The sequence below is a fragment of the Paramisgurnus dabryanus genome, chromosome 4 (genome assembly GCF_030506205.2).
Source record: "Paramisgurnus dabryanus chromosome 4, PD_genome_1.1, whole genome shotgun sequence".
NCBI classification, from domain to species: Eukaryota; Metazoa; Chordata; class Actinopteri; order Cypriniformes; family Cobitidae; genus Paramisgurnus; species Paramisgurnus dabryanus.
Window position 1 is genome coordinate 31,016,656 of NC_133340.1, and position 14,682 is coordinate 31,031,337.

Here is a 14,682-nt window from a genome sequence, read left to right on the forward strand (position 1 = left end):
AATGAAAATAAATGGAGCAGTTGACCAAATTGGTTGCAAGGCCACCGGGGGGTTTCTTTCTTTCTGACTGGTGCATGCAGACTGAACGCTTAGAAATGCGCCACTGGGTTGGGTCGCAGGACTAATTGTCTCAGATTTGTCTCGGGTGGGGTCTTCATTTTTAAAAGATTATTTATGCACCTCGGGTTCAGGTAAAAAGTGATTAAGGTCATTTCGGGTAAAGAAAACCTCTTATTGGAACATCCCAGTTTAAATAATGTCCAACCTCAGACCAACCTTTCATGTTCCTGTGCCAATTATAGCAAAACATTTACTGAATATCTTAACGTTCGATTTCATAGTACCTGCTGATTTTTTTTAAAGTTGTCATGGTTTACATAATACTGCGAAGAGCTGGCCGCCATCTTGTCCATGATGTCAAATTATGTGTTTCATTAAGGTTGGGTTTCAACGGATCTGCCCCAAGTTCAGATATTCGACTTTGTTTGCCATTCCAGACGTTTACTTCCACGTTTGATGTGTGAAATATCCAAATTGTCTTAAACACAGCATAAATCTAAATCTTGATCTTAAATATTTGGGTTTTGAACTCGTGGGCCTTTTCTCAAACGTAAGGCTGCATACGAAGGTCGCACATGCAAGCTGCATATGTCATCAAGACTTTTGAATGTTTATTTTAGTTAACTGAGCATTACATTTGCAAGTCATAAGCACAACAATTTACAACTAACTTCATAATAAATAAGACGACATATGTAGCCTACAAATGCAACTTCCATACGCTTACGGCCATAAACTACTGTAGACTGTAAAGTGAGTTTTAACCCAACTGCGGCTGCCTTGTAGATGACCTTGCTATGAAACAGCATCTGCTAAAAACATAAACCTCAGTGACATGAAAGCATACACTCTATGGAGATGTTAAACATCCCAAAGCCTTCACATCAAAACTGACACCATACTCAATAACCAACAGGGAATATGGTGGTGTGCTTCTAGACCAACATCATTTGTCAACTTGTCCTTGGTTTCTCTGGAGATGAATTAACCGTGTGCTCTTTATATTTCTTCGTGTAGACTCAAACGTGCCTCCTTCAAATGCTGATCACCTTTGAGCTTCGAGCAGGCAGCGGCTGAGCTTTGATGGAAAGTCCGGCTTAGTGAGAAAGAGGAAAAGCTCTCTGATCTTCAGCAAGGAGGTCCCAATGGAGAATTAGATTTCAATCTGACAGGGAGGGAAAACAACATTTACAAAGTTTAGAATAATTCGGGTGGAATAGCAGAGCCCGACGGACGGGCTCCTTGGAGTTATTTCCTGGTTTTACAAACCGGCCAAAGCTATGCATCGAGATGCTTCTGTTGTTTGTATGGCATTGATTGTGCAATTCATCAACCAATGAAAAGTTTTAATGTATTTGCCAGTGAGCTTCATGCTAGTAAATAAAATAATTGATTCGTCTCATATGTGAGCTATATACACAACAGGTTTTTACTTTGTGGGCATGCACTTTTAAAAATAATGGTTATGTGTGGGGCTTTGTGGTTCCATAAGTAAGGGATAATGTAGGCAACGGGTTGTCATCACAGAAATAAGCCCCGACAGTCGAGTCTTGTATCACACTGGGCTTTTTTTCCGATAACAACCGGCTGCCTGTACATTATCCCACTTTATTAAGCAGCTATTTACCTCTTGAGTAAGGTAAAGAAAATTCAGTATTAAGTTGAAATATTTTATTTGCTCATTTTTAATGAAAGCAGACCTTCCACGAGAAAAGCCTGTTTACTTTCAGGTTTAAGATAAGACGTCACGAACACAATATTTGGTTTAATCATTTTTAAATATAACCTCATATGTGTTAAGACATATTTATATTTCATTTTTGTGCAATATTAAACTGTACCTGTCAAAATGATTTGCAGCATCCGGGTTACCGTGCATTAGTTTTCTGCTGGGTTATCTGGGAATAACAAATCTGCAAATGTCACAACTAGCCAATCAGAATCAAGCATTCCAACAAGCAGTGTAACATCCAAAGAATCTTTCTGTTCTTTGGTTCTTTGTAAAATGTTTTAAAATGTTTTACAGACAATAAAAAGTTAAGAAAGAAATGGTTCTTTTGAGAAAAGGTTAGACATTATGTAAATCATCCAATGGTATTATATTTCGAAATCATTTTCCTGTTCTCAAATGCCAAAAATGAAAATAAATGGATAGTTTATGTCACAGCCATGAAAAACTGCAATGCATTTAATTAAATTGGATTGGAGAGCATTTTAATGGACAGCAATATGTACAAGCTGCTGAGTCATCAATATTTTTCATCAATTTCCCAGAAGAGAAAGACAATCAATTTTAAACATGTATTTGCTAAAAGTTTGTTAGTCAGCGGCTCCACACCAGCATTTAGACGGGTTGAAGTTACACTTTTAAAAATAAAAGGTGCTTAAAAGGTTCTTCATAGCCATTTTTGGTTCTTTAATGAACCATTCAGTCAAATGTTCTTAGAAGAACCGTTTCTATCATACCTTTTTATAGACCTTTAATCACAAGGTCCTTAGGATGTTAAAGGTTTTTTATTGAACCATTCAACTGAAAATGGTTCTTAATCTACACTGGAAAAATCTCATAATTAAATTAAGTTTTCTTAAAATGATTTTTCTTAATTAAATTAAGTAGATCCATAACACAAGATCAACATGATTGAATCAAGTTTTCTTATAATGAAGTTAATTTTAATTAATGTTAATTTCATTTTAAGAAAACATAATTAATGTGCAACCGATGTGCAGAAGTTTCCTGATTTACGTTCATTTTAACCCTAACCCTAAAATCCCATTTTGAATTTATGGGGACTTTAAATATTTGGTCTTTAAATTATCTTCCAATCTGCTTTTATTGACCGTACCACATGCTGCCAGGCGTAACATTATTGAATGAAACCACACCAATTTCCTCCAATTGTAGGAAGCAGATACAGTAGGTATAGAAACAGTTAATGGTGCCTGGATGGTGGAGGGATGAAGGAGACTTTAGGGGGTGTAACAGTAAGGCATTTCAAAGCTTTGATGTCGTGAGCTCCTAAATGAAGCCGACTGTAGGTCCACGCTAATGGGAGCCCATGGGGAGATGAGAGCAACTGCAGCCGACATGACTGTTGAGAGAGACAGTTGGACCGAATATGTTGATGTGTAATAAAAGACTGAATATGTTAACCACCTGTAGATAGATGCCAAAACTTTTGTTGTTCTTGGGGTTACGTTATGTACTACTCTGGTACAAAACAATGGAAAGCAATATGCATAAGCACAGCCAAATATTTCCATTAACACATTTAACAATCCAGTAACTCCGAAATTTAAGACCGGCAGTAAAACCTTGGAATGTTCATCTTGGAATCAAACTGCACCCAACGTGTTATCAATCCTTTATTAAATAATCATAATAACAATAATCATCATCATAAAAAGCACATTTTCTGTACAAAGTGTCCAAAGAGTGACTGGAATCTACCCAGTGCCGTGATTCTCAAGTATTTTGAGTGGTTAAGACAGACAAAAGCTCCAAAAGCAGTTTATTTCGTTCAAGTCCAGACGCTGGACCGGGGCAGCTCCAAGGCACTTGCAAAAGTTCAGGGGTCAAGTAGCAAGGGTCTTTAAAAAGAGATGTAGTACGTGAATGGATCAAAAAGTCTGGCAGTAGTAGAAACATCACACCATGCTTACCTATCATGATGCCTTAAAGTCATTTCTAACAATCCCAGACTCGGATAACAACAAAGCTTTACTATGGTTTGTTTGCAACTTGACCATCAATTTCGACAATGTGTGATTTTAAGGAATCTGAACTGAGCGAGTTGATAGATTTACAACATTTGTCTTTCTTTCTTCAGGAACTGAAAACCAAAGGGGAGCTAACGTGAAAGTTCTGTGGTTGAATGCATTGGCGTTCTTCAACATTTCAACCTAAAGTTTGGGCCTTAAGAAGAACAAGTGGAACGTCTGATCCCAGCAAGCAATTTTGCCCTTAAAAAACGTCAAGAGGTCGATTTGACCAAAAAATTAGCACATACATTTCTGGTATTGGCACAAGAAAGTTGAAGGCTATTTCAGAAAATAAACATATACAAAGTGCAAGCAATGGACCTGAACTTCTTTGAGCTAAGTATTCTTACATGCCCAAGGTGAACATAAAGAAATTTTCTTTAAACCCCATTAATCCCTTAACCCATCACTGAATGCCTGCTTGTTAATTCACAGCTCACACTTTACAGCCCTTCAACCTGGTAGTCTTTGTCTCATTTTTACGAGTTTCGGCAATCCATAGGTTGCACCGACAAAATTCTTTCATTTCAAACAAGTGCTGTGCCTATTTTCTGAACACGATCCACCAAACACTGCCTAAAACTAAATCTAAAAAAAACCCTTAATCTGCCATACTTTTCCACAGAGACTGAAACACAAAATGGTCGGACGAAAGCAAAGGGATGTAAACACACAATAAGGAAGAAATAGTATTACCCTGGGCTACCAAACCCCTTTGCGAGGAGAAAACAATAAAGCCATCAGAGTCCTTAAAGACAATACATCACATCCTAGGCCACACATTTGGGAAAGACTTGGCTTAAAAGTCCAGCCTGCACAGGTCTCCCGTTTTACAAACTAGACCTGGTAGAAATCTAAGCTGATATAGTTTCATCTTTTTGGAATAGCAAAACATTGATATGTGTTGACTTTTATTTTGAGACTGAGCCCTGGCAATCTTTTCAGTCTTTTTTAGACACCTCCACTTTCGATGGAATCCAGTGAAAGACCGAGTCCTCGGCAGCAGCTGTAGATCCGTGTAAGTGCGACTGGTTGGAGACGTTCAGGAGCTCTCCAACTGAGATGGACATGCATTCCAAGAATACTAAGAGATGAGGCTTCGCTCTCTTTAAAGAGTCAAACTAGGTCACCTTGAGGTCATCGTAGGATACTTGGTATCTCCTCGACTGTTTTCCTCAGGCCTCAGAGCAGCAGCGCTGTTGGTTGAGCTTGACTTTGTGCTTGATGCCGTCGTAAAGCTCGAAGTTGTAGTTCTCCAGCGTGGTGGAGGACCGTGACGTCAGGCCACCATACGAACAGGTACAGTAGAGTAAGAGACCTGCGCAAACAGCACCGAGAAGAACACCCAAGGAACTCATGACGATGATGGTTAGAAGAATGGGGTCAAGTGAGTAGAGCCATGTGTTGCCCTTGTCCATCACACGTGTCACAGGAGGATCTGATGGAGGTTCGGCAGTGCTACAGTCTGGAAACTGGAGACCTGTAGGAAGAGGAAAGGATGGTAAGTTCACAACCATCACACACATGAACTCCAGCTAGAATAAAGGATCTGAATTTGCTAGTAATAAATACCATAGTGCCATGTACCTCTGTACTACTATCCTTTTTGTATGCATCAAGGTACTGAGTTCAAAATGCTATTACCACAGTTTCTTGAACGTAATACTATGGTTATTTTCATTTTCCTCATTTTCCTTGGTGTACCCTGTAAATACCACATGACTATGATTTTTACTAGGGTATTTTATTATTACCAAAGTACCGTGGTATTACTCTACCATGGGTTTCATTAATGTTTCTTGACATACCCTTTCAATATTATATGACTATGGCATTAATGTAATGCCCTGGTAAATATCAAAGTACCGTGGTATTACCATGGCTTTCTTTAATGTTACTTGGCGGACAATGTAAGTACTATATGAAAATAAACAAATACCCTGGTAAATATCAAAGTAAAGTGGTATAACCATGGTTTTCTTTAATGTTACTTGGCGGACCCTGTAAACACCATATAAATATGGTAATAATAAAATACCCTAGTAAATATCCAAGTACCGTGATATTAATGTATCATGGTTTTCTTTAATGTTTTTTGATGTACCATTTCAATACAATGTGACTATGGAAATAATGAAATACCCCAATAAATATCAAGGTACCATGGTTTTACCATGGTTTTCTTTAATATTACTTGAAGTACCCTGTAAACACCATACGAATATGGAAATAATGAAATACCCTGCTTACCATGTAAATACAACATGAATATGGTAATAACAAAATACCCTGGTAAATATCAAAGTAACGTGGCATTACCATGGTTTACTTTAATGTAAATTGGTGTAGGCTACCCTATAAGTACCATATGAATATGGTAATAATGAAATACCCTAGTAAATATCAAAGTACCGTGGTATTACTCTACCATGGGTTTCTTTATTGTTTCTTGACATACTCTTTCAATATTAAATGATTATGGTGCTAATGTAATACCCTGGTAAATAGCAAAGTACCGTGGTATTACCATGGCTTTCTTAAATGTTACTTGACGTAACCTTTCAATACTTTATGAATATGATAATAATGAAATACCATAATAAATATCAAAGTATCATAGTTTTACCATGGTTTTCTTTGATGTTACTTGACGTAGCCTGTAAACCTCATATAAATATGCCAATAATGAAATACCCTGCTTACCATATAAATACCACATGAATATGGAAATAACAAAATACCCTGGTAAATATCAAAGTACGTGGTATTACCATGGTTTACTTTAATGTAAATTGGTGTAGGCTACCCTTTAAGTATCATATGAATATGGTAATAATAAAATACCCTAGTAAATAAAAAGGTACCGTGGTATTACTGTACCATGGGTTTCTTTAATGTTTTTTGACGTACCTTTCAATTCAATGTGACTATGGAAATAATTAAATACCCCAGTAAATATCAAAGTATGATGGTTTTACCATGGTTTTCTTTAATTTTACTTAGCCTACACTGTAAACACCATACAAATATGCCAATAATGAAATACCCTGCTTACCCTGTAAATACCACATGAATATGGTAATAAAAAATACCCTAGTAAATATCAAAGTACTATGGTATAACTGTACCATGGGTTTCTTTAATGTTTCTTGACGTAACCTTTCAATACCACATAAATATAGTAATGATGAAATACCCTGGTAAATATCAAAGTAACATGGTATTACCATGTTTAACCACAATGTAACTTGGCGTACCCTATAAGTACCATATGAATATGGTAATAATAAAATACCCCAGTAAATATCAAAGTACCGTGGTATTACTGTACCATGGGTTTTTTTAAAATGTTTTTTGACGTACCTTTCAATTCAATGTGACTATGGAAATAATTAAATACCCCAGTAAATATCAAAGTATCATGGTTTTACCATGGTTTTCTTTAATTTTACATAGCATACATTATAAACACCATACGAATATTGCAGTAATGAAATACCCTGTAAATACCACAGGAATATGGAGATAACAAAATACCCTAGTAAATAGCAAAGTACCATGGTATAACTGTACCATGGGTTTCTTTAATGTTTCTTGACATACCCTTTCTATATTAAATGACTATGGTACTAATGTAATACCCTGGTAAATCTCAAAGTACCGTGGACTTACCACTGCTTTCTTTAACATTTCTTGACGTATACCCTTTCAATACCACATTAATATGGTAATAAAGAAATACCCTGGTAAATATCAAAGTAACATGGTATTACCATGGTTAACCTTAATGTAACCTTATACGTACCATATGAATATGGTAATAATAAAATACCCTAGTAAATATCAAAGTACCGTGGGGTACTACTGTACCATGGGTATCTTTAATGTTTCCTGACGAACCTTTCCATACAATGTGACTATGGTAACAATGAAACACCGCGGTAAATATCAAAGTACTGTGTTTTTTGTTTAAATCACACCCAATTTGTATTTGTTTTCCTTCAGCTCAGCATTGAATCCTATTGATAACAACATGTAACCAACTAATGGCTTGGTCTAAGAGGAACAGCTGACAAAACAAAGCCCTAAACTCTTTTGTGGCACCCTGTGACCCGCTCAAGGCTACAGTTGGTTTAATTGGGATGCCAAAACTCACACCAGCTGAGCTACTTGACTGATATCTGTTGTATTTTGTTAAAGCAAATTTCCCTTTTGCTCACCAAATGGGTCTGAGGTGACTGACAGACTGTATGGAGCGTAAGCTGAACAGAGACCTCATTATGTTTAATATGAGAAAAAGATGGAACTTTGATAAAGAAAGACGTAGGGATGGGGGCTGACGGTCTATAAGATTTCGGTTGGGTAATTAACTCATCTTTGTCTTCTACAGTCAATGAAAAGGCCAAACAAAGACATCTTTATGAGCACAGTGAATTCCAACTGGGTGATAGGAGCAGGGAGGGAACGGAAGGTCTGATAACAGGAGATGCTTTTTTTGTTTGCATGCCGAATGCGGGGTGAGGGCTTTGCGAGTCAGAACAAACACGTACGTGCACCCACATACACAATGTAACATCGGCTTTATCCATATAAACATGCACGGATGTGCTGTGGAGATCTACCATGTGTGCCAAAACATGATGATAAGATGATGGGATTTTAATGATGTCATAAATGTGTGCGAACTTCGCTTAGCTTTATAATTCATTTAAAATGCAAGGGATGAAACCTCAAAAATGATTTAAACACTAAAGTCATCTTTAATAACTTTGAATTAATGTACATCTTATGAAAAATGTCCAATGATATAATTTATGTATTTCATTTTTACTTCTTTCCTTATTTTCCATCTTATGTATTTGCTGTAAAGCAGCTTTGCAACAATACAAAATTTAGAAAAATTGTTGATTCAACTTAACTTAAGTTAGTTATCTGGTTGCTTTACAATTTTAAGTTAATTCAACTTAAAAATATAAGTTGATATTAATATGATATAAATATTTTTTACACCTTTTTTTAGTTAACTCATATTTTTAAGTAGAATTAAGGCAATCAGGTAACTTCCTTTTTTAAGTTGAACAAACTTATCTTTTTTTGCATTACGCAACAAAGTATTACAACAAAGTTACTACACCAAAACTGATTTAACCAAAAAGTGTTCAAATACTTTTGTCTTCTAAAATCTATTTATTTATCATTTAAAAACATACAAAACTCTCATTATGAAATGTTTTGCTTAATGTTGACATGTATTTTGTTAATAAGAACTGACCTGCATTTATGTGGTCCCTGTTGTTGAAGAGACGACCATTTCCAATATCAGTTTTTTCAACTGTGGATAAAAACAGAGAGACCTAATTGAATATAAGAATTTAATATGACATCATGTGTTTTGTGCTTAAATAAAAAAAATGTAACAAATATTTCTTCTTCATCATATTCAATCATACTCCTCCAGCAAGCACACAGTCATGTTATACTGTCTTCAAGGGTCCACTTAGATCCAAAACCCGAGGTCCAACCCGAGCGGGTTCGGATCTAAAAGTTTTACAGGTGCCTCGGACACGGGTCGGGTATAATATTAGCCGCCTCGGGTCTTTGGTAATATAAATGAATGTGTAGAAGACCAGAACTATCTCGCGTGTGTGCATTGAGTCCTTTTCCAACCCCCCATCTGTTTGCCAATACCGCTTGCTGCTTCGTGTGGCTGGCAGTAGATTTATTTTTGTTGAGCCAGACCTGTCAATCAATTTTGAATGCAGATTTTAGCAGTAACCTTGGTGTTCGTCAGGTAACAAATAAAAATTAATGGAGCAATGGGCCAAATTGGTTGCGAGCCCAACGGCTGACCGGTGCGTGCAGGGCTGCATTTACATTTGGGTAAAAAAAGCGCTACTGGATTGGGTCGGGTCTAAATTTCTCTGGTTTGTCTCGGGTCGTTTGTTTCTTTAAAAATATTATTTATGCACCTCGGTTTTGGGTAAAAGGTGATTTGGATCATTTTGGGTCGGGTACATTTCTTTGGACCAGAGAAGACCTGTAGCACACAGTCATATTATACTGTGCATAAGGTTCAAGCATTGAAATTTGTTATTATTCAGGTAGCTAGCTACCGACATGTCGACAGTTTTACTACGTTAATCAATTAGTTAACTTGAAATAGAAAACTCAGCATAGAAGTAGCCTTTATGCCTCTCCTTGTGGCATTGCATAATCCAGATGCATACACTGGCAATGAATTGTGGTCTATAACATTTTTAAATCCAACAATGCACAAAACCATGTATTGAGTATGTTTTGTACCTTAGGTTGATAAACAAATGTCATTACGGACCATAAAACAGAGTACAGACAAAACACACCACACAGGACAAATGCAACATCTATTATTCATGAACCGATGAAAGAAATGGGTCTAATAAGAGGGGATGATTAGAAAAATAAGATTTTATTATCACATTTTAAAAGCAGGTTTTCAAGACACAAATTCATACAAGCAAAAATATTCTGTTCACATTCGCATTTTAAACAATTTACTAATTTCAAAGTTATTGAGGTATAGGCTGACCACAGTTAGAAGGTACTTCCAATAAAGCTAAGTGCATTATCGTCCTCATCATTATTTTCAACGTGATTAAATTCATAGTCTGTTTTATAAGAATCACCATCTCTTCAGCAAGCTCTGCGGTAAGATAAAAGGCCCATAACTTTCAAATGGCTTTAAGAAACAGCGCTGCTTTATTCCAAAAATGACTGAGTTGGAGTCTGAAGGCGAAGAAATCGATGTGCGAGCTGCCTGTCTAAAACCCACCTTACTTTGAATCTTCTACGACACCCATATTTAAAAGTAGCTCAGAAGTCATTTAGATTTACGGACACATCCGCAGGGGCGCTAACATTAAACGCAGTCCTGTTTCACTATATTCACAGTGTTGTGTAAATGGCGCATTTGAGGGCAGAGAAGAATGGCAGTTTGGCATTAATCCCGGTCGGGTGACGCACGGTACAGGCGCGGGTCTCCGGAGAGCACTTGCGCTCATTAATGCAGTTTCTAGAGATGACAGGAGGTACAGGGTGGGGGGCGAAACGCCTACAGCAGCTTTAATAAATGGTATCTGGTCCATTAACTAATTAAAGAATATTAAGAGAAAGAATGTGTGATCACGGTTTAGGGAAGAACGGAGCGATAAAGTGGCTGCTTTAAAAGCACATTGCGTGACGGTGCCAAAACATCTCTTACCACCAGGCATTAGGAAATAGGGCTAAAAACCCTTAAGAGCCAAGGGTCTCCATCATCCTTATTCTTTTCTTTCTTCGCTAACTCAAAACTATTGTTGTGAACAAGAAGACCTCTCTTTACTTTAAAATAAAATAAAAAAATCATTTTCTGCGTGAACTATGCTTTCAGGCAACATGTCCAACCGTTTTTTGACATGGTACCATAATAACAGCACACTAACATACAGTATGAGATGTGGTACTGGAGAGTTCAAATTGAAGGGGCTGGGGTGGTCCCGGATCTCCTATTAGCACTGAGGGACCCCAGATAAAGCACATCTAATTAGCTAGGGGACCCCCCTTTAATCTTTGACATAATTTGAACACATCATTCAATGTCCAAATTACCATGTTGGTATCATGCTACATGTCTAAAACACAATGGTTATGATGCGTGGTACAGTCCTTTTAAAAAAGTACCATGGTACTAAACCTAAAATTTCACAGTAGTGATGCACATAAAGGGATATTATATATAACCATGTACAATACAATGGCAGTAGCTTGGTACTTTTTGGGAAGCTATATGAATATACGATCATGGTATATATGTATATACTTTAAAATCATCACTGTACCATGGTACCACTAAATTTGTAATGATCCTTTCCTTGTCCCAATACAGAACAGATTATTATCTACTCAAATGACAACTCAATTTAATATATGAATCCATATAGCTGTCAAAAACCATATGCTTGTCTTGGACACCATTCACTGCTGATCTCTCCTGAACCGAAATTGCTACCATGTGTGGATATCTAGACAAAGTTCACTCCCACCCCGGCGCTCAGTGCTTCCTCATCCCACAGACACAAGGAAGGGACACAGCTGTCTTTGTTTTTGAACCCCTAACACCAGCAAGCGTTTGCTCAGCATAACACACGCCTATGCAGTATCAGGGCTTTTTTGGCCAAAAATGTTGGACACAAAGAAGAACTTCGAAAGTATCAAGTTAAAGACTTTAACACCCCATCACAGCCGCACTCACGATTCTCTTTTATCTCAAAGTGGCGACATCTCTTCATTGTAGCACATATATGAACTGAACTCTATAGTACCACACTGTTTAAATTTAGAAACCATTTGTTGTGAATAGTCCCAACAACAATAGCTTAAGGCAATTTGGCTATTGGTTAAGATCATCCTGAAATCATTTTAGAAAAAAAACATGCACTGATGAAGACCAGAAACATAAGTAGACGGCGATTTTGAGTTTAAGACGATGTTCATTGTGTTTGCATGGCATGGGCTTTGTGAGATTCGTTCATATCAGGTGAATCCGTTCATCAGACCTAACTCAAAAACTTTAGCTGTTAACATGCAAAAATCTGCCTTACCTTTTTTAACATATTGGCAATCCCTCACCCTTTCTTTTTACTAAGGATATCATGCTTGCATTGTAAGAGGTCCTTAAAGCACATTATGCTTTAATTTATCAAAAAACATCCTATCGACTCTTTTGAAAAAGGTCCCATGTTCTGCTAGAATAAGGTTAAGAGGTATTCGTAATCAAACTCGGGGACTAATCAAAGTGCAAACGTAGCATGTTCAATACAGCTCTTGACCCATCACAATGACTTAACGTCAGTACAGAACACTGGATCAAATTCAGTCTTGGGCCTTTGATTAAGGTCATTGGCAACAGATCCGCTTGGCGTCCATTGTAAGGTTGGATTCAAATCCACTCCGAAGGTTCTTGCAGGCAGCCGGTAAGACAGCCTGGCTAGATTTCGTGGTAAACAAGCTGAGCACACCAGTAAGACTCCATGACCCAAACAGTCAGTATCCGACACAGAAAGAAGAAGAAAACAAGAAACCGAAAAAACAACCGTTGGCCTCGTTTTGGTATCATTTGGATACATCCGACACGACATCCAATGTTAAGGAAAGATACCATAACGGTAGGAGAGAAGTGCACCTCCGATAACCAACTCTTCAGGTCTCTTTCCAAGCAAACTTCTAAACCTCAGTCCGGGTCTCTCACCAGTAGGAATTTCCATCGCCCTTCTCAACCCATACAGTCAACTTGGGTGTAACCCCGGACCGGTGCATACCACCGTTTGGGTAATGTGCATTGTGGGGGCTGTAGTAGGCCATCGTGGGTTGGTTCCTTCTGGCCGTAAGACGTCGACAACAGACGGCCATGAGGACGACAACGACCAGGAACAAGATGGCACCTCCACCTGCCATTATGTAATACCAGTTGGGCAAAGTGGGCAGTACTAACATCGTATCTGTCGGCTCACTCTTGCCAGGCAGGGGTCCCCCTGGTGGAGAGATATACAAACTGTGATAATACTCCACACTACTGCTATGGTCAAATGCAAGCACACTAATACCGTGAAAATGCATAATGCTGTAAGCTCCATGCTCTAAACCGGAAACAACCCATAAGTGTTTCACTGTTCGAAATCACCAGTCGAGGTAAAGTTATTAAGAACTCTTGCGTGGGAAAGCAGCGTGTACAGTGAAACAATGGGCGTGAATGCAGTGCAGTTATGTAGCGTGCTTTCAAACAGGCAACCGCGTCAAAGTCCAAGCATGTCGCACATTAAGACTGCCCTGCTTAGGTCCTGGGGAGTGAACATGATGTAATCATATCATACGATACAGCAGACTGGACCAGGTTTTGGCTGGCATGCTAGATTTTGGATGAAGTGGCTCTCCAGGAGTACTCAAAGGGCAGTCGGGTAAACGGCTCTCAAATGTTATCTTTCGGGGGTACAATGGGGCTGCATTCAAAACAAGAGGCTGTATTGCCAAGCAGAGGCACATGCAGTCTGATCTCCCTTTGCTGATAATCGATCACTGCAGGATTCTGTAATAGTCCTGGGTCTTGCAAACAATCTCACAACACAACATAAGTATGGGAATCTACACTACTTCACACCATTTAACTTCAAATCTTCCATAACTGTTGGAAATTATATGAATACATACATACAAAAATTTAAGCATTAATTCTCAAATTGTGAGCTGTGTCACAAAAAGTGGATAATTAAACGCAACTATATAATCATGCGGTAAGGATGCATTCGGCATTACGGAGCAAGCACTTTCCATCTCTATGCAATTTTGATTTAAATCCGTCTGTCACTAGACTACACTGTAAGAAATAATGGTCAAAATTTTTTTCCAAAAGTACACCTTTGCACCTATACTGCAAAAATGACTTTCTTTCTTAGCATTTTTGTCTTGTTTTCAGTACAAATATCTAAAAATTATTACATCAAGATGTATTTTTTTGTCTACACTGCAAAAAATGATTTCCAAGAAAAAAAGTCTTAGTATTTTTGTCTTGTTTTCAGTAAAAATATTAGGGATGCACCGAATCCAGATTTTTTAGGTTCGGCCGAATCCCGAATCCACCGTTTAAGATTCGGCCGAATCCGAAACCGAATACCGAATCCTACTCGCATCCTTATTCCATTAACACAGTAAAACACATTAATGAATTAAACAACATCCACAATAGTGTATTTTTCATTTTATTTAATTTTAACTGTACATTATGCCAGAATGACAAGTTGGAAAAACTATTTTGACAAATACTATAAGCCTATGCATAATGAAAGCGAT

General features: G+C 37.7%; 1 protein-coding gene across 2 annotated transcripts in view; it reads right to left on the bottom strand.

Annotated features, from left to right (window-relative positions):
• Positions 1-3,413: 3,413 nt before the first annotated feature.
• The window catches only part of nrp2a (neuropilin 2a), an 87,376-nt gene continuing 76,107 nt past the window's right edge, over positions 3,414-14,682 (bottom strand). The window contains exons 16-17 of one of the 2 annotated variants that reach the window (XM_065254161.1): positions 9,095-9,154; positions 3,414-5,302 (exon numbers count right to left, since the gene is read on the bottom strand). In XM_065254161.1, coding sequence (XP_065110233.1) covers positions 4,998-5,302; positions 9,095-9,154 — 365 coding nt within the window. In that variant the 3' untranslated portion in view covers positions 3,414-4,997. Of the gene's footprint in view, positions 5,303-9,094; positions 9,155-9,238; positions 13,371-14,682 lie in introns of those variants that run through there. The other variant, XM_065254162.1, reaches the window with a different exon arrangement.